The 26,995-nt window shown below is 48.6% G+C and overlaps 1 protein-coding gene across 4 annotated transcripts in view; it reads right to left on the reverse strand.

The window, feature by feature from the left end:
- Positions 1-2,584: 2,584 nt before the first annotated feature.
- The window catches only part of FAM131A (family with sequence similarity 131 member A), a 58,121-nt gene continuing 33,710 nt past the window's right edge, over positions 2,585-26,995 (reverse strand). For 3 of the 4 annotated variants that reach the window (XM_079978174.1, XM_079978173.1, XM_079978176.1), the window contains 4 exons: positions 25,421-25,514; positions 18,951-19,133; positions 8,705-8,833; positions 2,585-3,475 (listed from right to left, as the gene is read on the reverse strand). In XM_079978174.1, the coding sequence (XP_079834300.1) occupies positions 2,943-3,475; positions 8,705-8,833; positions 18,951-19,133; positions 25,421-25,514 (939 nt within the window). In that variant the 3' untranslated portion in view covers positions 2,585-2,942. The remainder of the gene's footprint in view (positions 3,476-8,704; positions 8,834-18,950; positions 19,134-25,420; positions 25,515-26,995) is intronic. The other variant, XM_079978175.1, reaches the window with a different exon arrangement.

The following is a 26,995-nucleotide window of genomic DNA, read 5'->3' on the forward strand; positions in this document are numbered from 1 at the left end:
GTCTCAAAGCGGCTAACATTCTCCTTTCCCTTCCTCCCCCACAACAAACACTCTGTGACGTGAGTGGGGCTGAGAGACTTCAAAGAAGTGTGACTGGCCCAAGGTCACCCAGCAGCTGCATGTGGAGGAGCGGAGACGCGAACCCGGTACCCCAGATTATGAGACTACCCCTCTTAACCACTACACCACACTGGCTCTCGGTGATAAGCAATTTAGCATAGAGAAACAGTGGCGGACAGTGAAGCTTCACCTGCAACACTTCTGTGGGTCAGGCTGATATCACAGACCTAGGAGAAGGGGCAGTCTTAAACATTGGCAACCCTAAGAATTACAATTCCCAGAATTACTGGTGGGTGGGAAAGGGGTTATGCTTTTTAACTGCTTTAAAAGAGGTGTGTGTGTGTGTTTCTTCTGCATGTGCATGAGGGGGGGGGCAGGGAGAAGACTTGTGCTACAGTACACCTGTGTGCATGCAGGTGGCAGGATTTATGGAGCGATGCACGCCAAGGGGATAAGCAGGCTTGCATCTGCGTGTCCCCTTTTTTCTGGGCATATAGGTACACGCTGCAGACTTAACACTGCTTTTTCATAGCTCTCCTCCCCAGGGAACTTTGCTACAATAGTTGTGCGAGGAGGTGCTAAGGATCTTTAACAGAACCCTCAGTGCTCTGACCAAACCGCAGCGCCCGGGGGATCCTTCTGAAGCAGCCGTAACAGTTGAGCTGGCATAAAACTGGCAGAAGTTTGGAGCCTAGATAAACCTGGCCTGTATGCCTAATTAACCCACCATACAGATTTAGGCCTGTCCATACCCTGGTGGTTGTTGAATCCCTAGTGCCTCCTCTAATTTCCCCTTGTCCACGTGGCGTTCTCCGCACAACTACTGCTGCCCCACACTTTCTCATCCCTAATTCTATGGCTGGTGCAGAAATCAGCAGCCAGGTTGCTCAGCGGGGGGGAAACAGTTCAAGCGTATTACACCTACCCTGGCCCAAACTGTGCTTGCTGCCAATTACTTTCCAGGCCCGATTCAAAGTGCTGGTCTTGACCTATAAAGCCTTAAACGGCTCAGGACTGCAATATCTCAAGGACCACCTCTCCCCACATGAACTGACCCAGACCCTGAGATCATAATCCGAGCCCCTTCTTCATGTGCCTCCTCCACAAAAGGTCCAGAGGGTGGCAACACTAGAACAGGGCCTTTTCTGCAGTGGCTTCCCATTTGTGGAATGCTCTCCCCAGGGAAGTCCGCCTGGCGCCTTCATTACATGCCTTTAAGAACCAGACCTTTGGCTAATGAAACAACCCATTGCCTTTTAAATGTGTCTGCGGAGGGGTGGGTGTTACTTATTATTTTATTTTATTTTGTTACGTGTTTTGTGTCCTTATACTGTATCTTTGGGTGAAGAGCATTATAAATTGGAATAAATGATAAAATAAATCTGGAGAGTCCTTGTGCAACTGATGCAGTCGTCTTGTTTGGATTTTCTAAGCGCAAGGAAACTTTGCTTAGGAGTGAGAAAGTGTGGAACAGCAGCAGTCGGCCGCATGGACGATGGGGAATGAAAGGGAGCATGAAAGGTTCCCTAATCCACCGTTAGCCAAGGCATGAGTGGACCGGAAGTCATTCTATCCCCCTGGCACCACCTTAGAGCCCTGCTGGAGGGTAAGGGTCCCCCTCACATTTGGAGCTGCTTAGAGCTGGGGGCTGGGGGAGGCGGATCCCTTCCTCACGGGGTCTTGTGCAGTGGTGTGAACTGCTATGGGGCAGAGGAGAGGTGGGATGAGGATCACAGTATTTTCCCACCCCGGGCTGTCCAGGATGGAAGCGTGGAGGGAGCAGCGGACCCCTTAGAAAACCCGTCCACAGGAGGATGGGCAATGCCCGCGAGGATGACAGCAACACAGACACACACGCACACACACACATACAAAAATATAGAAAAGATCTGGGGTGGGAGGACTGGCTGCTCCCACCGACGCCCTGCCATGCTCCCGGCTTCTTCCCAAGGAAGGGAGTTGGGGGGAAGAGGAGCACATAGCAATCCCCCCCCCCCGGCTCCCTCCTTAACCTTTCTTTCCCCCGGCGGGTCCATAGTATAAAATTCAAGACAGTAAAAGCCGAGAAGTGTCCATTTGGGCCAGTGTGGATTTTTTTTCTTTTTTTCTTTTTTTATATATAAAAAAGGCATAACAAATCAAGCATCCATTGCATTCCACATTCTGCTTCAGCCCTTCAACCTCGAGCCAGAGAAGTTGGAAGGGGAAGGGGTCAGGCGCGGAGATATACATATATATTTATAGATATATATATTAGTTAAATTGTCTTAAGGGTCGTCGTCATCACAGTTTAGCCATGCCACTTGGACAGCATGAGACGGGCCTCTTCTCTCCCCCCCCCCCGCAGCAACCCTGGGTGGGGGCACTGAGATCGGGGAGAGCACAGCATGCTCCCAACAGGCCCTGGATTTGGGGGGTGGGCGGGTGGGGGGTTTGTCCAGCTGCCCCGCTGTTGCTTTTGTTCTGTCGCTTTGCTTGATTCTTCCCCCACACCCACACCCACACCCACCCTCAAGACATTCTCATGCAAAGAAAATGAAACAGACCACGAGAGAGAGAGAGAGAGAGAGAAAGAGAGAGAAAATGCAGCAGGCAAAATCCACGGAGCCACGCGTGGGAGAGGCCCCCCCTCAGGCTTCAATGGTTGGATCAGATGGCACAGTGGAGGTGAAGGCAGGAGGGCAGGGCAGGGCAGGGGGGTGCTGGTCGGCTTACCACCCCGCCTCCCCCCTGCCCTGCAGACAGCCAGGCCGCCACCCGGTGAGGGAAGGGGGAGCCCCCGCTCCAGGACGACAGGCGGGCCACGGAGCACGGTCGAGGGCGGATGCCACGGAGCAGGACAGAAAAATGGCAGGTGAAGCATGCCGCGGCGAGAGCGGGTCTCACTGCTCGCCGGTGTCTTCCTCTTGCTCTTCCTCCTCCTCCTCCTCCTCCTCCTCGTTGTCATCCAGGGAGACCACGCCTGAAGAAGCCACATCGGACACTTTCCTCCGGACCTGGCAGCTGTCCTCGTGACCCTTGTAGTCCTTGCAGGGGATGCCCTCGTCTTCGGTGGGCGAGAGGCAGGACTCGGTGAAGGACATGGAGTACATTGAGTCCAGGCACTCGAGCTGCGCTAGGCTCCGGAAGGCACATTCCCCGGCTGTCTGTGGGGGCAACTTGGAGAGGAGGAGCTCCTCCTCACCCGACATGGAGCCCAGCAGCTTGGCGGCCAGTTCTGAGGGCGAGCCCAGCTCCTTGAGGAGGAGGCTGTCCTCCAGGCTGCAGAGGCTGGAGCACAAGGTCTCCGGAGAGATGGTGGTCTGGGAGGAGTCGCTCTCTGGGTCGCAGGAGCCTTGGCGGGCATTCAGCTGGCACAAGCGGCTGTGCAGGAAACCCTTCAGCAGCGTGCTGGGGGGCAGCTGGCTCGCGGCATCTGCAACACAGCAAGGGGAGGGCGTGAGCAGCGTGGCATTCAAGGGACACAGGGGATGGGCCCCGAGGTCCAAAGCAGTGTTCGAAATTAGCCAGGCGCCAGGCGCGTTTTACACCTGGTTATCAGCCACTTGAGGCCAAGTGAAGATGCCTGGCCTTTCCTGTAAAATTGTTAGAGAGAACTTGGTGAGAACACTTCCCTTTGTGCCCTGGCAGGAAGAAGGCGTAGCTGTTTATGCTTTTCCCTGCCTGAACGCACTGTCTTCCCAACTCAACTCCAACATGCCTACAATGTGAGAACGTCTGCAAGTCTTTAAGCTAGATTTAAGTTTGCCTTAGTAACTCAATCACTATTTTCAGCCTGCCTGAACGAAGCTGCTGTGTCTGTTACTCTTTAAAATGTATTGCTGGTGGGTGAATGTTATTGTTACCTTTTTCAAGGCTGTTTGTGAGTGATTATAGTTTTAAGGGGGAGGAAAGGAGGAAATACCAGGAAAATCCAGTCTGTCTTAAAGCATCCTGGATTATTAAAACTAAAAGGCTAAAACTAGCCTATCTAAGCCTCCCTTTTAAGCTGCAAAGGGGTGGCACTCTGCTGAACTCACAAACATGAGGAGGGAAGGATAATATCTAACAAATATATCGTCCTCTAGCATCTAATCATATCCCAACACAAATGGTGCAGCTCTGCCCCATATCATCAATGTGAATTTGGGGGAGACAGTTCACCCTGAAAACTTTTTGAGCCTGTTCAGTTTCCCAAAATTTGCAGCAAGCTAGCTAAAGGTAAAGGTAAAGGGACCCCTGACCATTAGGTTCAGTCGTGACCGACTCTGGGGTTGCGGCGCTCATCTCGCTTTATTGGCCGAGGGAGCCGGCGTACAGCTTCCGGGTCATGTGGCCAGCATGACTAAGCCGCTTCTCGTAACCAGAGCAGCGCACAGAAACATCGTTTACCTTGCCGCCAGACTGGTACCTATTTATCTACTTGCACTTTGATGTGCTTTCGAACTGCTAGGTTGGCAGGAGCAGGGACCGAGCAACGGGAGCTCACCCCGTCGCGGGGATTCGAACCGCCGACCTTCTGATCGGCAAGTCCTAGGCTCTGTGGTTTAACCCACAGCGCCATTAAAAACACACACATACACTTTAGCAGGGCTTACAGTAGCCCTCCCCATCATGGGAGAGCAGGTGGCTCTTTGCCTTGGCTACCCCTGTGACGTTCGTTCCTGCAACCGGAGAGAGGTAACTTTCCCATCTATGCCTCCTCCTCCTCCTCTCCATTGCCCACTCATTCTAATTATACAGAGGAGTAATTAGAACTTTCTTTAGATGCCGCACCACAGATTACCGCTGACTTTCTTTGATATGCAAATAGCACCCGATTCGTCGGCAGTTAATTGTAGGAAAAAGGGAGCTTTTGTCTGCGCAAGAAGGACGCAGATTACACACTCTGCCAACACACGGGTGCCAGCTGGCGGGCTCTCCGTGGGCGCAAAAGGCCCTGCGACCCGTGGCACCATGCCAAGGGGTAAGCAGGAAACAGCAGGTGAGGAAGGCCAGTAGCCCAACAGACAATATATGGGGACATATACCCCCTTTCTGCAAAGGCAATTTTGTCTTTCAATCTTAGCCAGTGTTCAAATGGAAACACAGTGGCTGAGGCTGGCACAGCCCAGAGCACGCCAACTGGGACGTTCATATATCTGAGCAATTCAGTGGCTGCTGCTTCATTGTTATTACATTTTACTTTTACTGTATATCCTGCCTTTCTTCCCAAAGGAGCCCAGGGCGACAAACAAACACACAACTTAAGCAAAATGAATTCTATAGCAACATTCTAAAAACAAATGTGACAGTTAAAAACACCCGAAAGTCATAACTTTTGAAAACATCCTCCAGCTGTACCTTAGGCACAAGCATCATCTAGTAATCCTGCTACGTTTGGGGACCCCTCTCTGTTGGGGCTGCCATTTTTGCAAGAAGGGAGCTGTTACAGGCTGCCATTTCTATCTGCTACACCTAATTATGAGCCTCACTCACTTGGAGACAGAAGACACCCACTTTGGTTCACCCGCTTGCAAGGCCAGACATGGGACGTTTGGGGCACGTTAGAAGATGTAACAAAATGAAGCACCTCCCAGCACCATTTTTCAAGACCTTGAATTTGGGTCTTCTAGTGCCCCAATATTAGCACAATCTTGCAGGTGAGTTCAAGTGGCACCCAAGTCATCTTGCTAAACCCAAAGATCCCATCTCCTTACTACTGTAATAGCTCAAGAACTGATTGCAGAATCGCAGCTGGGCCATCTGAAAGTCATTCTTTAATGCAGTGGTTCCCAACTGGTGGGGACTCCAAGGGGTCCACAGCACCATTCACATAACAAAAACTACCACAGAGTTATCAAAATGTTCAAAAGTAGGGGGTCCATGGCTTGGCTTTTGAAAAACTGGGTGTCTGCAGTACTTAGCTAATTGGGAACCACAGCTTTGGATGACATGGGAGTCGGTGTGCATGTCTTCCTTGGAAGAATGGAAGAGGCTGCCTGACCTCAGATTTGTGGAAGATCACAAGGAGTTTGATTCTTTTAGACTGCTATTATGTTGAAGGTTTTCATCTCAGTTACATTGAATTCAGGTTGTGTTTCTAAATAAATGAAGGGAAAGAAAAGATTCCAGTTCTCCTGAGAGCATCTGATCACACTTGCCTTCCTTTGTTAGCCTTTCGAGGGTCCTTTCAATAAATATATTTTTTTTACCCACTGTTGGATAGTGACTCCCAAACCACCCTCTTTCCTTCATTTTCTTTCTTCCCTCCCTTTATCCTGATGTTGAAGAGGCGCAGTAGACTTTTTTTCTTTAGCCCCATATTCCCATGTGGTTTCTCTAAGTCCTTAAACAGAGGTGCACGTTCACGGGGCCTCTCTTGTCCATGGTGACTGCCTGTATCTTTTGATTAAATTTGCTCCTTAGCTGTGATGCACAATAAATTTTATCCTATTGTTCAACCCATCTTTTCTCACTTTTCAGTTCACTAACTAATGGCCACAATCCCTCCACCTGCCCTGACACTGGAATGAGATTATTTTAAGAGTTAGGAAAGGTGCTGGATTGCAAAGTGTAGCTGCTCTGCAAATTCCAGGAGGTGGAATGTCCCGCCATCACCCAAAATCACACCACATGCAAAACAATGCATGTAGATCCATGGAGGATAAGTTGGGAAGATCAGGACAGAGTACAGAGTGCCTATGGGAAATTGTAAAAAAAATAAAAAATATTGGGGGGCTAATTCCTCAGAGTGCTGTTAATTAATGGGGAGGTTTTGCTTCATTTTTTGCAACTCCTGTCACTGAATGGAAAGCCTGCTCCCTAATTTTAAGTGCATTTGCTGGATTAAATAAGAAGACATCATATCTGTTTGATCCAAGGAGGGATTTAACCAAAGTGAAAGGTGATAGTACTAAAGGGGTGAGGCTGGAGGAAGAGGGTTGTAGCTCCAAGACCACAGGAGAGGCTTTTCCATGGGGATCAGCCACAACTGCTGGCCGCAGGGCTTGTATGTTCAGTAACACATCTGATTTCCTAGTGCCAGAGCTGAGAGACAAGTTGTGGCTGAAACTACTTTGCTTGCGCCATTTGGGACTTTCCTGGGAGATCTGACTCAGAATTCAAGGTGTGGCACCACATGCCAACATGCACACCAGGCAGCGGTTGGTGCATTAGGGCAAATGGGACGCTGCTCTAGTAATCTCCGTCTGCCCTCAGCCATCCCCCCATCTTCCTGCCTTTTACTTAGAGCTAGTTCAGAGGGTGTCCCAGGCTGCCTGCCCCCTCCTCCCAGAGCCATCTTTCAAATAGGGCTTAGTGGCTCCTTGCGCCAGGGCACTGGCCTCTCAGGGACACCCCAGCGAGTGGGGGAGCTGCGCGGCTTTGCCAGCGGCCTCCCCTTTCCCTGCACGCCGCCAACCATCTTTCCTTCCTACCCTCCTCGGCCCACCCCCCTCTGAGGGCAGACACATTAGCACTGCTGATGCTGCTTGTGCTGCTCTCACAAGCGCTCGGCAGTGGCAGCACGGGCTGCTTCGGATGAGGAGCCACTCCTTTACTACTACTACTACTACTCCTCCTCCTCTGCCACCACCTCCTCTCCCTCGACCGCGGGAATCCCCTCAGCCACTGCCCACCGAGCCGCTGTCATTGTCGTCTGAGGAAGCAGCAGCAGTGGCAGGAGTGGCTCCCAAGGGGCCTCCTCCGTGTCATTGGTGCCAGCCGTCCCCCCACTCCCTGAGGCACAGGCAATGGCGTGGCAACCACCTCCTGCTCCTCAGGCCCTCAGGCCACTGGGCAGCAGCGAGAGTGCCGGCAGTGGGCTGTCATTGTCAGGCAGCAGAGGAGGAGGAGGCGCCCCAGAGCCTTGCAAGCGAGAGTGGGGTTCTGGCGGTCTGGCCAGCCGCCCAGCATCCACCACATTGGCGGCGTCTTCTGTGGGTGGTGGTTCCTGGGGCTATGAGGTGGTCCATGAGTTGGGCCCCAAGTTCTAAATTCTGGGAAAGGGAGGGGCGCCGGAGGGATCTTTGGGTTGCCCTTGTACAACTCAGCAGGGGGGAGGAGAATGAAGAAATGGTTGGCTCCACCATCATCAGTTTGGGCTCCGCCGACGGTTGGGCTCCCTGCCTTCTGTCCTACCAGCTCCCATGGGCAACAACCACCCCCGATGCCAGGGACTGAGATCCAGAAGTTGTTGGACTCCCATCAGCCACAGCCAGCATGGCCAGCAGTTAGGAATGATGGGAGCTGAAGTCTGGCAGTATCTGGAGGGCCATAGGTTTCATGCTGCACATCCCTGATGACATGTTATGGTGAAAAATCGGGATGCTATCTTCTGGAGCGAGTCGTGTGACCCACATGAGATCATGACCCCAAAAGAGGTGTTTTTTTCTTGGGGCCACCACCTAAAAATGAACATTTTGGGTCTCTGAAAAAAAACATGGATTTTTTAGGTGCAAGGCCATATGAGAGCACGGTGCCCAAAATGGCTGCCATGCTCTCACACGAAGAAACAGGACATCTCGGTTTTATCAGGACAGTTGAGGGGGATGCGATGTACGCTTCTCCCTCCTCACCTTGAAATATGAGGGGCTTTTTGGAGCGTCCGTAAGGGACTCTGCCACGTGGACTTCACACCCTGCTGGGTGCAACTGGCTATGACCCCCCCCCCACACACACTCACCAGCTGGTTGTGTTGTGTCGGTGGAAGTGGCAAAGTCTTCATCGTAGGACTCGTCATTGGAATCATCTCCATCCACCGAAGACCAGGCCCTCAGCTTGGCTTCGGCAATGGCAAATTGTTCGGCCACACCTAGGAAGGAGGGTGAGATGTCAGTCAGGGGAAGAGAGACAGAACGTGAGGGTAACAGCGTATCCCACAAAACATCCTTGGCAAGAGATACTGCTGTGCATGACAGGTAGAAATTTGAGGTTCTCCCAGTCATAGGGATACAGTGATGAGTGGGATAAAATGCCCCTGTTGAATTAGCTGTGATTTATTCTATGATTCAATATTTGCAGAACACTAGAGATATGTTGCTGTCCCGGCAACATACCTCCATTTCCTCGTATCCAGAAATGCAAGAAGGGTCTCTACTCTTGCCAGATGTTCGGCTCTGCCCTCGCCGGTTCTGGAAGGATCTTTTGGAAAAGTCCCGTACGCTCAGAGACTTTGCACCTGCCCATTAGGGGAAATAGGAAGCCCTGAACACTTGTTTTTTAGATGTCCTTTTTATGATGAGGCATGTAGAGATACCATCGACCCCCATCTGGTGAGGCTTATTTTCTCCTCTTAGGCAAAAATCACAAGATGATCCGGATGGTCGCTAGATTCTGCGCGCAGATTTGTAGGTGTAGAACACCCCCTGGAATAAATAGATCGCTGCCATAGCCAGCCTCCTGGGCGTCCCAGGGGCAATTTGCATGTTAGTTTAACCTTAGGTCCTTTCGTGTTCATGCAACTATTTTAATTTTACTCTATAAGCTGTTATTGTATCTTGTTTTAAATTTCTATTTCATTCTTGTGGAAGCAGTCTCAGTTGTGCTTCTTGAACTGGACTCTGACCGTAATAATAAATTATTACTATTACTACTAGGATTCAATGAATCTTAGGCTACCAAACAGCTGTCAAAAGGCTCAATGACACTAGGAATATGTTCCACAACCAAACCCACTATGTTCCAGCCACTGCTGCCAACTTCTTTCTGGAGGAAGGTGCCCTTAAGCATTGCAGGTTTCTAATCTCACAAAACTGCAAATATAGAGCAAGCACCTGTTGGTTCTTTCCCTTTTGTGCAGCTCTTAAAGGCATGGGAGCCTTTGGCAAAAAAAGATTTGGCAGCTTCATGGCAGAGTGAGGATTTGAACTCTGGTCTCTCCTGGGCCCTAGTCGGACACTCAGACCACTGCACCACACTACCTCTCTTAATCCCTGGTGTACTGAGCCCCTCTGGAAAACCTACTAAGCTGAGAAATCAGGCCTTAAGTTTCCCACCTGGAATTTATCCAGAAGCATTGCTCCAGCTGAATATTTATTTATTTTTTAACTTCTGGGTACATGAGGAAGAGGTATTTTAGGGCAGTTTATTCTCAGATTCACACCTCTTATAATCACACCTTTCTGGACCCTGAGAGCCAGGAAAGGCAGTTTTTGTAGCCTTTGGGTGGCCTTCGAGTAATTTTTTTCCCTTAGAGCAGATCTTGTGAAATGAATGGACCATACTTAGTCATGCTCATTAATTTCAATGGGTCTACTTTGAATAAAATTTAGTGGAATGCCACTTAATTTTTAAGCACCACTTGAGATTCTTTGCAATTCTTTTCACCTTAGCAATGAGGAATCTTTTGGATCCCCAAGAAGCCACATTCCTCTGCACAAGAATTCTTCTATCGACCCCCCCCCCCCACACACACACTTTTCTCGCGGCTCATCAACACTTTTGCTTGACCCATAATTTGATCATATAGTGTACCAATTAATTCCCTGGGTCCAAAAGCTTTTGTCATTGTTTCATGTCTGTGCCTTGAGAAAATCCAATCTGAGCTACTGAATTGGACCAGATCAGATGTGTAGAAAATCTGAGTGGAGATTTTTGCTTAAGGAAGCCTCAGTTTAGCAGGTAAGATCAGAATAAAAATTATATATTTTTTTAAAAAAGTATGTCAAGCGAAAGTGTGGATGAGCCCCAATCTTCCCTTCCCTGTCACTTTCTGTTGTTGAAGAACTGCCCTCCTCAAAATAAGAACAGGCACTAACTCCCTCTGCCCCTTCCTCTCTGGAAAGTCCATTAGCTGGTCAAACTCTCCCTCCCTCCACTTCTCCCATCTTCTGCTTTCAAGCCCAATCAGTTGCCTCTTTCTTGGGATGACCTTCTCTCTCTTCCCTTCATTGTGCTTTCCTCTTCTTTCTCAGCTGTTTTGTCCAAAAATTCCCCATTCTTTGCTCCCAAGCCTATTCTCTTCCAGTTGCTTTCTTTCCGATTCTTGCCTTAAAACGTTTGCCAGTACCTCAGAAAACCACCCCTCCAACTTCCTTCCTTCTGCTTTCTTTTTCTAAAGCAAGCAGCATTCATTTCCACCTTCACCCGTTGAGCCAAACCTCGTTCTTCTAGTTTCAATCAGCATCCTTCTTCCACCCGCCTTACCTCTTTTCACTGACCATTTTGACTGCATCCTAATTTTTGTCTGTTGTTTTCAGGCATGCTTTTAGAACTGACAGCTTGTATGATTAGCTGCAACTCGTTAGCCTATTGTTAAGAGCGCTGTTTTAGGAAGGGCTTGTGTCAATTAACATCTGCTCCGTGTATTCCTTAATAAGTATGCTAATTCCCCTTTGATACAATAAAATTTACTTTTGATTTATCTTTTTTACTGTCCTTGTTAACCATTGGAGTGCCAAATTCTGGAGAGCATCCATGACTCTGTGTGAAAGAGAAGGCCCTAAAAAGGGGTGGTGGTATCAAAGAATCATAGAACTGTAGAGTTGGAAGGGAACATGGTAAAAAAGGTAAAGGTAAAGGACCCCTGGACGGTTAAGTCCAGTCAAAGGTGACTATGGGGTTGTGGCGCTCATCTCGCTTTCAGGCCAAGGGAGCCAGCGTTTGTCTACAGACAGCCTTCTGGGTCATATGGCCAGCATGATTAAACCACTTCTGGCACAACAGAACGTGATGGAAACCAGAGCGCACGGAAACACCATTTACCTTTCTTGCCACAGTGTACCTATACAGTGATACTTGCATTGGCATGCTTTTGAATTGCTAGGTTGGCAGGAGCTGGGACAGAGCAATGGGAGCTCACCCCGTCACATGAATTTGAACCACCGACCTTCTGATCAGCAATCCCAAGAGACTCAGTGGTTTAGACCACAGAGCCACCCATGTCCCTGAGGAACAGGAACACTGGCCACCTTGGCTCTCTGGTAGTATTAATTAGATCAGGATTTCCAAAATATGGATCTCCAGTTGTTTTTGGACTACAGCTCCCACCATCTCTGACCACTGGTCCTGCTACCTGGGGATGATGGGAGTTGTAGTTCGATAGCAGCTGGAGACCCAAGTTTGGGAATCCCTGAACTAGATGCATGTGGTAGAAGATGTCTATCAGTGGCCACTAGTCACAACACCACCAGGATCAGAAGCACATGACTCTGGACACCAGGGTGGTGGAGAGCGCTATTGTCTTCATCTCTTGCTGGGACAGAGCAACGGGAGCTCACCCCGTCGTGGGGATTTGAGGCTTAGTAGTTTAGACTACAGCACCACCAGCACTGGAACGGAACATGAGGGTCATCAAATCCAGCCCCCTGCAATGCCGGAATCATGGCACATAGAAACTGCATGGAAACTGCACACTTCCTAACATTTATGACAAGCTGACACCTCTCACATCCATTGTTCCCTGTTTGCAAAAGTGGGGAAGAATCACTACCTAAGGGCTGACATGTGGGAGATGGAGCAAGCTTGTTTTCTGCTGCTCTGGAGGGTAGGACCCAATCCAAGGATTCAAATTACAAGAAAGGAGATTCCGATGACACATTAGGAAGAGCATTCTAATGGTAAGAGCGATTTGACAGTGAAACAGACTCCCTTGGGAGGTGGTGGACTCTCCTTCCTTGGAGAGGCTGGATGACAATCTCATAATTTAGCTGTTATTCCTGCACTGCAAAGGGGTTGGTCTAGATTGGCTTTGGAGTACCTCCCAACTCTGCAATTCTATGATTCTAGGAACATGAATTCATTACGAATGCAAGATTCCGGAGCACAGTTCTAGTCCGTATGGTGTGGCAGCAGAAACCAAAAGGCTGACACCTCCTCCATCCACCCAGGTGGCGAGCAGATCACATGCAAATACCTTTACATTCTGTGATGCAAAGAGGGAAGAAGGCAGCTTGCAGCTTCATACACCTGCTCCCTCCTTGGGCCTCTCACCTGGCCTTCCTCGTCCATCTAGGCTTTAATAAGCAAGGCTCCTGTGCTCCAGGCAGCTGGCGGAGGGAGGGAGGGAGGGAGGGAGGGCTGGAACAGGTCCAGGGAGGGACGGTATGCAAGGATCTGCCTTTGCATCCTCTTGCACATTTGAATATTTAAGGAAGTAGATAGGATCTCCAAGTTGCCATCTGCTAACCCTATTCCCAAGAAAATTCCCAGAAGGGAGATTATTATCCCAAGGTTAATTTAGACAAGTTGTCAACAGTCTCAGAGGAAACCCTCCCTGTTCACCTTGCCAAGGGATTTTCACATATTCATCGCCTTCAAATATGTTCGCGTTTTAGATTACAGATGGCCCAAGGCGAAGCTGAAAAAAGCCCCAATCTCAGCTGGGTAAATTGTGCAAATCAGGAAAGTTAGCATGGCGCTACCTAATTTACATGTCTTATTGCAAAGAAAAGATTTGTTTATTTATTAGATTAGGGTCTCACTCTTGGTGGGGAGGAGAGGGGGCAGCAACTGAGTCTGATATTTCCTGCCAATAAACGGATTTTGAGGGGCAGAGACTGATGTGTCCAGAGGAGGCAGGGGGTGCAAGTGAGTTGCCTCGGATCCTGGAGTTAGTATGTAGCTATAAATACTAGCAGCCATTGATCCCTCAGCCAAGCCCCACCCTCTCCCCACCAGCCCGGAACATGTGCAGACTGACCATTGGAGTCAGCTCACACAAACCGTGGACATCTCTTTTTGCAAACATGAGTCATTTGCAGGACCCTCAAGAGTCTGGAGCACACAACTGGACTGAGCTGGATATCTGTTAATTTTACTTGTCAGAAAGCAGCCACGCTTGTTGTTAAATGGGGGCCTGGGGGTGGCTAATTTGGGGCTGCAGCTGCCTGCGTGCGTCACCTCCTGGGGGGGAAAGGAGGAGGGGTGGGGATAGGAGACACTCCCAGCTTCAGGCTCCAACCATTACAATTAGCTCAGAGTCGCCTGTGAAGCTCAGATTGAATCAGAGCCCAAGCTGTGGCTGAAGGACACACAGCAATTCACCACTGATGGAGGCAGAAGTAGGTGACCAACAGATGCAGAGGAGGAGAAGGCTGCTCTGCATTTAATTCTTGCAGGATTCTAAGCAGGTGCAGCTTGTGGCAAAACTAAGGGAGAAGAACTATTATGAGTGAAAAGAAGAGTAAGGTAAAGGTAAAGGGCCCCTGGACAGTTGAGTCCAGTCAAAGGCGTCTATGGCGTGCGGCGCTCATCTCGCTTCAGGCTGAGCGAGCCTGCTTTGGCCACAGACAGCTTTCCAGGTCATGTGGCCAGCAGGACTAAACTGCTTCTGGCACAACGGAACACCGTGATGGAAGCCAGAGTGCATGGAAACACTGTTTACCTTCCTGCCACAGCAGTACCTATTTAATCTACTTGCACTGGTATGCTTTTGAATTGCTAGGTTGGCAGGAGCTGGGACAGAGCAATGGGAGCTCACCCCATCACACAGATTTCAACCGCCGACCTTCTGATTAGTAAGGTCAAGAGGCTCAGTGGTTTAGACCACAGAGCCACCCATATCCCTGAGGAACAGGAACACTGTCCACCTTGGCTCTCTGGTAGTATTAATTAGATCAGGATTTCCAAAACATGGATCTCCAGCTGTTTTTGGACTACAACTCCCATCCTCTCCAACCACTGGTCCTGTTAATAATAATAATAATAATAATAATAATAATAATAATAATAATAATAATAATATCTTTATTACAGATAGGTAGCCGTGTTGGTCTGCCATAGTCAAAACAAAATAAAAAAATTCCTTCCAGTAGCACCTTAAAGACCAACTAAGTTAGTTCTAGGTATGAGCTTTCGTGTGCATGCACACTTCTTCAGATATCTTTATTGTCATTGCCTCCTCTCGGGATGATGGGGATGATGGGAGTTGTAGTCCAATAGTATCTGGAGACCCAAGTTCAGGAATCCCTGAACTAGATGCATGTGGTAGAAGATGTCTATCAGTGGCCACTAGTCACAACACCACCAGGATCAGAGGCACATGACTCTGAACACCAGGGTGGTGGAGAGCGCTATTGTCTTCATCTCTTGCTTGTGGTCTTTTCAGGAGGCATTTGGATGGCCACAGTGGGAAACTGAATATTGGACTAGATGAGCTTTGGGTCTCATCCAGCGGGGCTCTTCCACTGTCAATGACAAAGGCACAGCACAAGACCAGACAGCATGGGTTCCAAGGAAAGAGAGGAGACAGGATGGCTATCTTCAAATATCTCAAGGGCTGTAGCAAGGACTATGGAGCAAGCTTGTGTTCTCCTGCTCTGGTGGGTAGGACCAGAACCAATGGCTTCAAGTTACAAGAAAGGAGATTCTGACTCAACATCAGGAAGAACCTTCTGACAGTAAGAACTGTTTGACAGTTGTGGTGGGCTCTCCTTCTTTGGAGATTTTAAAGCAGAGGTTGGATGGCCATCTGTCATGGATGCTTTAGTAGAGATTCCTGCATTGCAGGGGGCTGGACTAGATGACCCTTGGGGTCCCTTCTGTGATTCTAAGAATAAATCACAGCAAAGCCCAGGGTCCAACTAACTTTAAGCATCCCAGTTCGTTTCACCATGCCGCTCTGTAAGCTGGGCAGCTCAAATCCAATTGAAGTGATATGGGTCTGACTTGGCATCACTCCTCATAGGCCCATTGGCATACCAACATGACCTGGGCCTGACATGATGCCCTTGGCTTGACGCGACCCAGGAAAAGTGGTACATTGGTGAAAATGTTCTCTGCGAGCTATTCCTGACCTGTGGCTTTTTACTGGAGATTGCAAGGACCGTTTCACCTTAGAAGATGCTTCCTTGACTCGTCAGCAGCAGCAGCAGCAGCCTTGACTCGTCAGCAGCCTTGATTCTTCCTCCAGCACTATCCTGCAACCCCTCCTTGGTTCCAGGGTGCATTGGAGTTCGCCGGATGACACTGAGGTTCGCGACATGGCTGTTTCTTTCATCTTCAGAGGGAGATATTGCCCTTATGGCAAAGGGGTAATTATGCCCATGCTGGCGGCCTCCCAAAAGGACGAGCAAATTCAGGGAGAAGAGCTTCCCCAGGGGTGGTTCTGTGGTCAACCCTCCTCTAGAAAACACGAGCTCTTTCAAAGGCAGGACAGTGGAACTGAGTTGCTCTGGCAGCAATCTTATCTGTCACTGTTTATCCTGCCCCACGCCTGTCTCTCCCTGGCTGTCAGAAAGTGAACAGCTCAGCCCCGAAGGCAGGCCAGGCGCTTGGGTGACAGTCATGTCATGTGATAGTCCTTTTGTTCCCAAAGTCGGGACTTTGCGGGCAGGAAGACGACCGCTCTGTTGTATGGGATGATTACTCTGCTTTGCCAGGCCCTCGAAGGGCAGAGCTCTCAGGGTGAATGGACAGGGGCAGCGGGTGAGAGGGAGCTAATCGTTCCCTCTCACCAGCTCTTTCCCCCTGGTTTCCGGATCCCTTGGGTGACTCAGCTCTTGGCCTTGCATTCGGCGGAGCTCCTACAAGGACACAGCCGGCCTCCGCTGCTGGCACAGGAGGTGGCATCAAGGGGGCAGCTGGGATGGCACAGCAGCTGTTGCACCTAGGGCCAGCACAGCTTGTCGAACGCTGGCCCCGAGGCACCCCTCCCTGTAGCGCCACCAACCCACTTTTAAAACCTTTGCTCCCTGAGAGAGGCTAGCAGAAATGTCCCTACGCATGCATAGAGAAATTGCTTTGAAAATGATCTGGAAAACAGAGGAGTGAATTGAGGGTTCTGAGCGGACGGAGGCAGGGTTTTGGTGCACAGTCAGCAGCTTTGCCTGGTGCCAAAATGTGGCGTTATGTATTTCTCTCCAAAGCAGACAGACATTTTGATTGTGCTGTGTCCATGGCTCCTGGGGTTTAGCCAACAGAGAAGCAGGAAAATCTCCCATCCGCAGTGTACAAATTGGCATTTAGGTCGGGTGGATAAGGACTTGCACAAGCAAGCTTACACTGGCCTTTCTCTACTCTCACCCCTTACCCCCTTGTGACTACCTGCTCATCATAATCCTATGTACCGGGGGGTGGGGACTGGATCCAGCCAGTGGGCAAGATCCTGCCCTTCCCCCAGCAAAGCCATTTTGACCTGAGGTCACTATGGCTTCAGGGGACTCATTTTTTCTTTGGTAAACAGCAAGCTGGGCCACAAAGGAAGAGCCAAGTCCAGTCAAGTTAGGCTTGGAGTTAGTGCTGACCAGCTGACAGATGCCAAGTTCAAGCTCTGCTTTCTGCTGGGATTGGCTGGCTACGGAGTAGAGTCATACCTTGGGTTACAGACGCTTCAGGTTGTGTTTTTTCGGGTTACGGACTGCCGAAACCCGGAAGTACTGGAATGGGTTACTTCCGGGTTTCGGCGGTCGTGCATGCGCAGAAGTGCTAAATTGCGCTTTCTGCATGCCCAGAAGCACCGAATCGCAACCCGCACGTGTGCAGACGCGCCGCTGCAGGTTGCGATCACTGCAGGTTGCGAACGTGCATCCCACACAGATCACGTTCGCAACCCAAGCATCCACTGTACTCCAACTCAGCCCATCCCAGTGGGCTGAAGTGAGTGCCAATCAACTGACAGTTGATGATGGCAGGCCTCCCTTGCAAGGCATAATCAGGGTGCACTTTAAGGCTGCAGATTGTGCATTGGAAGTCGTGTCTCTGCCTGGCCTTCCCCATCACATGTAGTACCACAGAATTGTTTAATTGGAAGGGACCCTGAGGGTCATCTGGCCCAACCCACTGCGATGCAAGGATCACAGCTCTGACAGATGGCTATCCATCCTCTGCTTAAAAAACAAAGGGGAGTCCACAACCTTCCGAGGGAGTCCATTCCACTGTTGAGCAGCTCTTACTGTCAGAAAGTTAAGTTGGAATCTCCTTTCTTGTAACTGGAAGCCATTGGTTCACATCCTACCTTCCGGAGCAGGAGAAAACAATCTTGCTCCATCCTCCATGCGACAGCCCTTGAGATATTTGAAGGTGGCTATCCTGTCTCCTCTCACTCTTGTCATTTCCAGGCTAAACATACCCAACTCCCTCAACTTTCTGGGCTGCATCAATAGGAGTATAGCATCTAGATCAAGGGAAGTAATAGTGCCACTGTATTCTGCTCTGGTCAGACCTCACCTGGAGTACTGTGTCCAGTTCTGGGCACCACAGTTCAAGAAGGACACTGACAAACTGGAACGTGTCCAGAGGAGGGCAACCAAAATGGTCAAAGGCCTGGAAACGATGCCTTATGAGGAATGGCTAAGGGAGCTGGGCCTGTTTAGCCTGGAGAAGAGGAGGTTAAGGGGTGATATGATAGCCATGTTCAAATATATAAAAGGATGTCACATAGAGGAGGGAGAAAGGTTGTTTTCTGCTGCTCCAAAGAAGCGGACACGGAGCAATGGTTCCAAACTACAAGAAAGAAGATTCCACCTAAACATTAGGAAGAACTTCCTGACAGTAAGAGCTGTTTGACAGTGGAATTTGCTGCCAAGGAGTGTGGTGGAGTCTCCTTCTTTGGAGGTCTTTAAGCAGAGGCTTGACAACCATATGTCAGGAGTGCTCTGATGGTGTTTCCTGCCTGGCAGGGGTTGGACTCAATGGCCCTTGTGGTCTCTTCCAACTCTATGATTCTATGATTCTATGATTCTAACTGTTCCTCATCAGGCTTGGTTTCCAGACCCTTGATTGTCTTGGTCACCCTCCTCTGCACAGAACAGGATAGGTTGCGAGTCCTGCTTGCAATTCCCATGGGCCTCTGGTTGACCACTGTCAGAACAAGATGCTGCACAAGACGGGCCATTGGCCTGATCCAGCAGGCTCTCTTTATGAGTGTTCCCTGCCCTGCAGCCTCAGGGTAGAAAGGCACATTATTTCTGTGTCCGTACAGCAAATAAATCCCCAATCTGACGCCACACCCCACGCCGCCTACTTTCCCCTCTCTCGCAGACGGTTCCTACCTGCAGCAAATCTGGCCTCCTGCTCTCCTTCGCTGAGGTCCGAATAGGAGTTGAACGTGCTTTCCAGAGCCACCGGCGAGTCCATGGGCTTGCACCAGCCCTTCCACTCGATGAGGTGGGCTACCCTGCCTTGAGCCATGGCCGTGGGCTTGGTCACATGATCCTTCACCACCTGTGAAATACCTGCAATGGAGCAAGCAGGGTTAGAGGGGATGCCCCGGAGCTGCTGAGATGATCCGTAGTTCCACTTTGCGGTGAAACTCTCCATTCTGCAAATGGAGATGCTGGCACACACCGTGACACACACTCCTTGGGTGGAAGCCAGTCCCCGTGACTGAAGAGTTCCCTGATAAGGAACGGCTGAAAGGGCATCCTTATAAAAAGAGCCAACTAGATGTCATGCTCCGTCACATATTAAATCATCCCAACTATCCCCTCCTGCCCAAAACATGCAGCAATGGCCTTCAGCAGGAAACCCACATTGGGGTGGGTGGGTGGGTGGTTGTGAAAGAGAGACTTTCTGCTGTCCATCAGGCAATGGCTTTTTCCACTTGCCTTGCCCCACCCTCCAGCCCTAGGAGCCTTTCCCAAACTATGACTTTAGGAACAGCAGAAGCAGCTGCGAAGAGTTCAGGGATTGTTATTATTTCTAAATACAGTGGTACCTCTGGTTGCAAATGGGATCTGTTCCGGAGGCCCGTTCACAACCTGAAAAGAACGCAACCCGCGTCTGTGCACACACGGGTCGCGATTAGCTGCTTCCGCGCGTGCACGTGATGTCATTTTGCACGTCTGTGCGTGTGCGAGCGCCAAAACCCTTTCCGGTACTTCTGGGTCGCCGCGGTACGCAACCTGAAAACATGCAACCTGAAGCAAACGTAACATGAGGTATGACTGTAATTTTATAAGTTGTGTGTCTTTGCTTTTCAATATAATGGAACTTTTTTTAAAAAATGCAATCATCCACATCAGCCTTCCCCAGACTGGTGCTCTGCAGATGATAGAATCACGGATTGTAGAGTCGAAAGGGACCCCAAGGTTCATCTGCTCTAACCCCCTGCAATGCAGGAAAATGAAGCTGCCCCGTACCAGGATCAAACCTGCAACCTTGGTGTTATCAACACCACACTCTAACCAGCTGAGCTATCCACCTGGATAAAATTAAGAAGGCACCAACTCCCAGCAGCGTGCTGGCTGGGCTTGATGGGAGTTGTGCATAAGAACTTGTGGAGAGCAGGGGCCCATGTAGTCCAGCATCCTGTTCTAACAGTGACCAAGCAGATCCCTGTGGGAATCCTTCATGAAGGGTCTTAGCAGAAGAGCCGTTCTGCCTCCTGCGGTGTCTAGTTGCTGGTACACCTGGAGGGCAAAAGCTGGTCCAGGCCATGCAGCCTGAAGGGGAACAGCTCAACCTCCCTCCCTGATCCCTTCATTCTGCTGCGCATGTACCCCAAGCCTCTCTCAGAGCTGCACAGTTCAGCCTGAGAAGGATTACAGCCCCCTTGCTTGGCAAATCCAAGCCATGAAAATCTGACTTTGAGCGACGCTTTGGAATTTATAGCCTATGCGCATCCCTTCTGAAAGTGTTTGCCACTTGGGATGTCACACATTCAGTTCCAGTGACAGCTATCATGTAATAGGTGACAGACGAGCTACAGTTGGCGTATCACCTCCCTGGCTTGCCTTCTCCGTTGCCGGATAATTATCTTGGGCGTATTTAAGAGGCAGTGATCTGCAATAACTGATTATAGCAGCTTCGCACATCCATTGAGATGTAATGATTGGCGGGATAATGTAACATGAGAACTCCGCTCATTGACAATTCACCGGCTCTTTGTCACGCAACTTGCCCTTGGTTGATTGATGTAAAAAACAGAGAAATCAAGCTATGCAGAGCTGAAACTCTCAGCAACATTTGTAAGGGGTCCCATAATGTTCAGAACTAACTTGGGTGCCCTTATTTGACTGGGAATTGGCCTGTCCTTTTCAGTTCTGAGAGTGGTACAGCCAGCGTGATATAATGGTTATAGTGCCAGACTAGGACTCTGGGAGAACAGGGTTCAAATCCACGCTTAGCCAAGGAGGCCAGTCACCACCTCTCAGCCTAACCAACCTTACAGGGATGTTGTGAGAATAAAACAAGCAGTGATCAATAGTGGGTCCAACAGTCATGAACAGCGCAGTCTTTAGCATATGCGCCACAGGGGTGCAAAGTTCCATACAAGGCCCCCAAATTTAGTTTAGCCCCCAAATTAACTTTTATTATGATGTAAGAGTTAATTTAGCACGCACAGCGCCGCTGAGAATGACAAGTGTCATCATTGAGTCAAGCACAGCTGGTGCAGCGCGTCTTTGGCAAATGAGTGCACAAAGTCGAAAGCCCTTTAGTGAAACAGTAGGTATACATTTTGGTAATACCTAGGTATATACGTATTTTGTTTTTCTAGCTTGATCAGAATTATTTAGTATTTCATAACAGGTAGATAGTTAAGAGCTTAGGCGGCTTCAGCAGCAGGCACCTGGGGCCCCCCAGAATTCGGCGCCCGGGTGCCCCGCACCCCTTGCACCCCCCAAATAAAGACAGCTATGGTCAAGAAGGCAGTTTCTGTACATGCTGTAGAGGGAAGTGAGGAGCAGGTGGGGCTTGTCAATCTGGGAAGGTAGCCCATCTAGGAGAAGGAAAACTCTGACCCTAAGCATCCACTGCCTTGTGGGATATCTTCGGGAGAAGTAAATTTGAATCACACAAATTTGAAGTGGAGTCCCTAAGATGGTTGTGTGGCACCTTGTATGCCTCCTTCCAGCAACTCCTGTAGCCAAGCTGGTGCCAAACATCTTGCTCTGCTTTCCTTTGGACCCCATCAGTGAGGATGAGAGGGGAGTCTTGTCATCTGGGCAGCCCAGGATCCCACACACACTGGTCAGGCTTGTGGCCTGGGGAGGTCACTTCACTGCTGCTAATGCAGTGGCTTGACTTCACTTTAGGAGGCGCACTCCATTGTCTCTTGAGACACACAGTTGCAAACATCAATGCCACCTTGAGCTCCTTGGATGGAAGTTGGGTTGTAAATTCAGAGGTTCTCAAACTGATCCACAGACCACTGGTGGTCCTCAGGTGTTTCAAGGGCATAGCTGTCAACTTTCAGATTTGAAAATAAGGGATCACCAGCCTCACCTGTCCCAGGGACAGCCCTATGGGATATCTAACAATCCGGGATAGCAGTGGAAAGCAGCGGGAATAATGGAATTTCCCGCAAAAAAAGGGAAGGTTGACAGCTATGTTCAAGGGGTCTGCAGAACACCTGATAAGATTGATAAATGGCCCTGGATTTGGGGTTTTTTCTTCTCTGCCAATGAAGATTCTGACTATTTTGCCCAAATACACCACTAAGGTCCTGGGCATAGGGCCTGTGATATTCATAATAGGATACTTGTGGAGTGTACTAATTTTTCCATAAACTCTACTAGTTAGAGGCCTATCTCCGAAACTCAAGGCCCACAGTTTTCATAAAGCAGCCCTGGTTTTGAGGTTGCTGTCACCATTGAAGAGAAGATGTTTATTAAGTGGTCTGCACAGCCCCTAGGAAAGCGCTTTGAGAAATGCTGGCCTAATGTGTTTGGAATGATTTGATTTGGTGTTTTTCAAACTGTGTTCTATGAAATCCTAGGTTTTCTCGGAAGCCTATCAAGAGCCCAGAAGCTCAATAATGGTGGGCAAGATGCCCAAAAGGCCATTACAGATGTTCCACTGCAATGTTCGCACATGGGAGAGTATGGGCGCATTGTAGGAGGCCTCTCAAATGGGGGGGGGGGGCAAACAGGTAGGCCTAACACCTCTGTTTATCCTCCAGTATTAACTAGTTATTCAGTATTAACTGAAATTAGACCATGTTCCAGAATGCTAAAAAGAAGAAGAAGAAGGTACAGGGACTCTGAGTCTTGGCAGATGAATCCACCCATGGCAAACCAATCTATGCAGAAAGGGTTTCCTGGGGGGTCAGAAGATGGGTGGTACAATTTTAAGAAAACTTGCATTCTTAGTAAAAACAATGACAATATCATTAAAGTGCCAATGTGCCTCTGGGCTGTCTTCAAGGCAGGAAAATAACTGCCGGGGGAAATCACACAGCCAAAAGCAGACTCCGGAAAAATGAAGGGAGCTAGGAAGGCAGCCATTTTGAATGTGTCACCGCAAAAACAAGGAAAAATCTCCTGCGGAAACCTTAAGGGTAACAAATTGATGGTGGCCCACGTGTTTGTGGCCTTGCTTGACATAGGACCATTGACAAGTAGGTTCTTGCAAAACAAAAGAGGAAATGCATTACCAAATAAAATAGAATGTAGATTTGTATAGGTTCGTGACATGATTTAAGCAGAAATGCAATGCATCTCACCATCGTGGGGAAGAAGGTGACCATGTGAGCTGTTTGCATGCTCAGGAAGTCTTGCTCCTTAGCACTCTTTGTTTTTGCCCGTCAAATTGAGGACTGTACCATGTAAGGTAAGATATATGATCATCCAATAGACAAGGGAGACAAACAGAAAACTCCTCCTGCCTTGAGGAAGTACCTGCAGGAGAGCAGGGTGGGAGGAGTGGAAGAATCTCACTCCTTATCTCATGGGTCTCTTGACGTGTGTCTGTCTGCAGAGGCCTTCCATGGCCCACCCCCCTGCTGAAACTTGGCTTGAAATAAACTTTCTTTAGCCCATAGAAGTCTCTTTTCAAGACAAATTGTGGCACAGAGTCATTTCAAGGAGGGGTGTACAGCCAAGGAGTTGCAACTACAATGTACATTTCACCACGGAGGCCGGCAATTATATTGGCAACATTCCCCGCAATCCAGTACAGACTTAATTTTGGATCTAATCTGCATATTACTATGGTGAGATAAGGGAGCTTTTCACTCTAATTATTGCACAGGGCTTCTGCCCACGTTAACTTCTAAAATAACCCAAGGGAGCCATGCTGGAGGAGACCCCAGCTCACTCTTTCATGCTAATCCTCCTCTCATTTCACCTTGGGCTGCTGTGGGGAGGCAGAACAAATGCAGGCAACATATTTTATTACAGTGGTACCTTGATTCTCAAACCCCTTGGTTCCCAAATGCCGAAAACCCGGAAGTAAGTGTTCTGGTTTTCGAACGTTTTTCGGAAGCTGACCATCCGATGTGGCTGTCAGCTATTGTTTCCGGGGTGCCTGCACCAATCAGAAGCTGCGCCTTGGTTTTCGAACATTTCAGAAGTAAATGAGCTTCTGGAATGGATTAAGTTCGACCCTTTAGTTTTTGCTATTTATTTTGTATTTTTGTTTTCAAGGCTTTTTCAGTTAATTTGTTTTTGTGAATGTGTGGAACCCAGTTCAGCTATTGATTGATTGATTGATTGATTGTGTGACTGCGGAAATAGAGAAAAGCTCCCCATCCAAACAATGACTATCACCAGTGCAGGTAAGTAAAAAAATTAATTTTAATTTTTATCATCTACAATACTGTCTTATTTATTTTATAGTACAGTACATTGATTATTGCTTTCATTTTATGGATCAATGGTCTCGTTAGAGAAGAAAATTCATGTTAAATTGCTGTTTTAGGGGTTGTTTTTAAAAGCCTGGAAAGGATGAATCCATTTTGCATTACTTTCTATGGGAAAGCACACCTTAGTTTTGGAACGCTTTGGTTTTGGAACGGACTTCCAGAACAGATTAAGTTTGAGAACCAAGGTACCACTGTATTTGAAAGCCAAAGGGCTGGGACTTTCTTACTCACAAGCCAGAAGAGAGTTTTAATTCAAGGTTGTACTGGCTGTCCAATTCTTGAAAGCAGTGAAGGGGAGCAGGGGGCAGCAAATTCCCTCCAGAACCCCTAATGATTGCAACTGAGACTTTGGCAGTGTACACAACATATATTTAAAACACATCTCCACCCCACCCCAAGAATCCTGGGGACGCTAATCTGTTAAAGGTGCTGGGAACTGTACACTACAGTTTCCAGGATTCTCTGGGAATGAAATATGCTTTAAATGTACGGTGTGTATCCACAGTATGTCTCTATTTTCAAGTAGGATTAAATCACAAGCCGTCAAATTCAGTTTTGCACACCTATAGTGGATTGGGACATCTTGCACTAAAAATCCACTCCCCCCCCCAAAAAAATTGTCTTTTTGCAGTGACAGTGAAATACTCTTTAAAGCATAGGATTGTGCTTGCTTAGTCATCTAATCTCCCTGTAAACAAATCAGGATGGGTGCTCAATAAACAAGACACCTGGAAGCAGCCCATCAAGTAGGAAAGTCGAGCCAGTAGGATTAAATGAGTTTTACGCTTGCCTTATTGTTGCTTGGATGCTGCTAGTTGCTTTGAGCTTCCACTGGGAAAGAAATACAGAGCGTACAGTGACTGAAATGAGGCCCACTGTTGTTGTTTCCCCCCAAAATGGAGACACTCTTATCAAACTCCATCCCTAGCCGCTTACCGTGCAATGAGGACCGGGCGAGGGCCGCGATTTCTTGGATGGTGAGCGCTCGCCGGGACTTGGGTAACATTTCGACAGTGTCTTCAACATTTACCTTCAAGAGAAAAGGACAGTGAGGTCAGAGGTTGCCTCAAAGAGGGCTCAGACAGATGTCTAGTTGTAGGAGGGGGGGTGTGTGTGTGGCCCTCCCTGTGTGTCTGTGTATAGCGTGGTTCGTTTTTCCATAGAGCTGAAGGAGGATATTCTACGGAATTCAAACTGTTATACAATAAAATGCAATGTGTAAGAAATAAAAGCAGCAATAAAAATACAGTTAAATATCATGCAGCATCTAGCTCAGTGCATTGCAATTTGCGGCAAAATCAATGGCAGGCAGAAAAACCATTAAGTGGCCTGGCAAGACCACCAGGAATTTCAGGCTGGTCTGCAGAGAGGGGTAGTTTGAGAACCACTGGAATAAGCCTCACCAACAACTCTGGAAATAAAAAATTCTGGTAGCTGGGTGGGCCTTGGGGGTGAAGCCAGAATACTCCAGGGGCAGGGGTGGTTTTTTTTAAAGAAAGGTAAAGGATCCCTGGACGGTTAAGTTCAGTCAAAGGTGACTATGGGGTTGTGGTGCTCATCTCGCTTTCAGGCTGAGGGAGCTGGCATTTGTTATGTGGCCAGCAGGACTTAACCACTTCTGGTGCAACAGAACACCATGATGGAAACACCATTTACCTTCCCACCACAGCGGTACCTATTTATCTACTTGCACTGGTGTGCTTTTTGAATTACTAGGTTGGCAGAAGCTGGGACAGAGCAACAGGAGCTCACCCCGTCATGGGGATTTGAACCGCCGAACCAAGAGGCACCACACGCATCCAGGGTACCAGGAAGTAGGGATGCAGTCCAGTGCAAAAGTTTCCTGTTTGCCTAAAGTGTACGTCTTTGGATTTTTTTAAAAAAAGAAATATTGATTCAGCAACAGCCCCAAAGAAAAAGTCCCCAAATCAAAACTTGACCTGGTCCTGGTTTTGTTTATTTGGGTCAGCTGTTAATTGTATTTATGAGCCACATTCAATACCAAGTGGACCAACCAATTACAAAAGAAAGGTGCTGATTAATCACTTTAGCTGATTGATCAACAGATTAAATTTAAGGACCGAAACCTCGCCCATACTTCCTACAGGGGCACACTAGAATAGCAGAAGGAGAAATAAATAAACATGTTGTGAACCCTTAGCCCCATTGATTAAAATTTGCCTTTGCTAAGCAAAGCAGAGCCTTGATTAATTCACCAATTGAAGCTTTAATTGATTAATCTATTAATTAAACTGCTTAAAGGTCATAACCCTGTTTAAAATACATAAATCTGAATATATAGTTCTGCGTCCGCTTCACTTCCCTGAGACAATCCACAGTGGCCGGGTTAATAGGGTTTTGTTTCATTTAGATCAGAAGAGCCCTGGAGAGACTTAAGCTGTTTTTGTAATATCAATATACAGATGTACAAGCGCAGCTTGCTGGAAGCAAACGGGCTCCTACACTCAACAGATCTCCAGGGAACAGCTGTTGCAGCCCCTCCATAGGGCT

The sequence above is a fragment of the Podarcis cretensis genome, assembly GCF_951804945.1.
Source record: "Podarcis cretensis genome assembly, chromosome: 5".
Taxonomy (NCBI): Eukaryota; Metazoa; Chordata; class Lepidosauria; order Squamata; family Lacertidae; genus Podarcis; species Podarcis cretensis.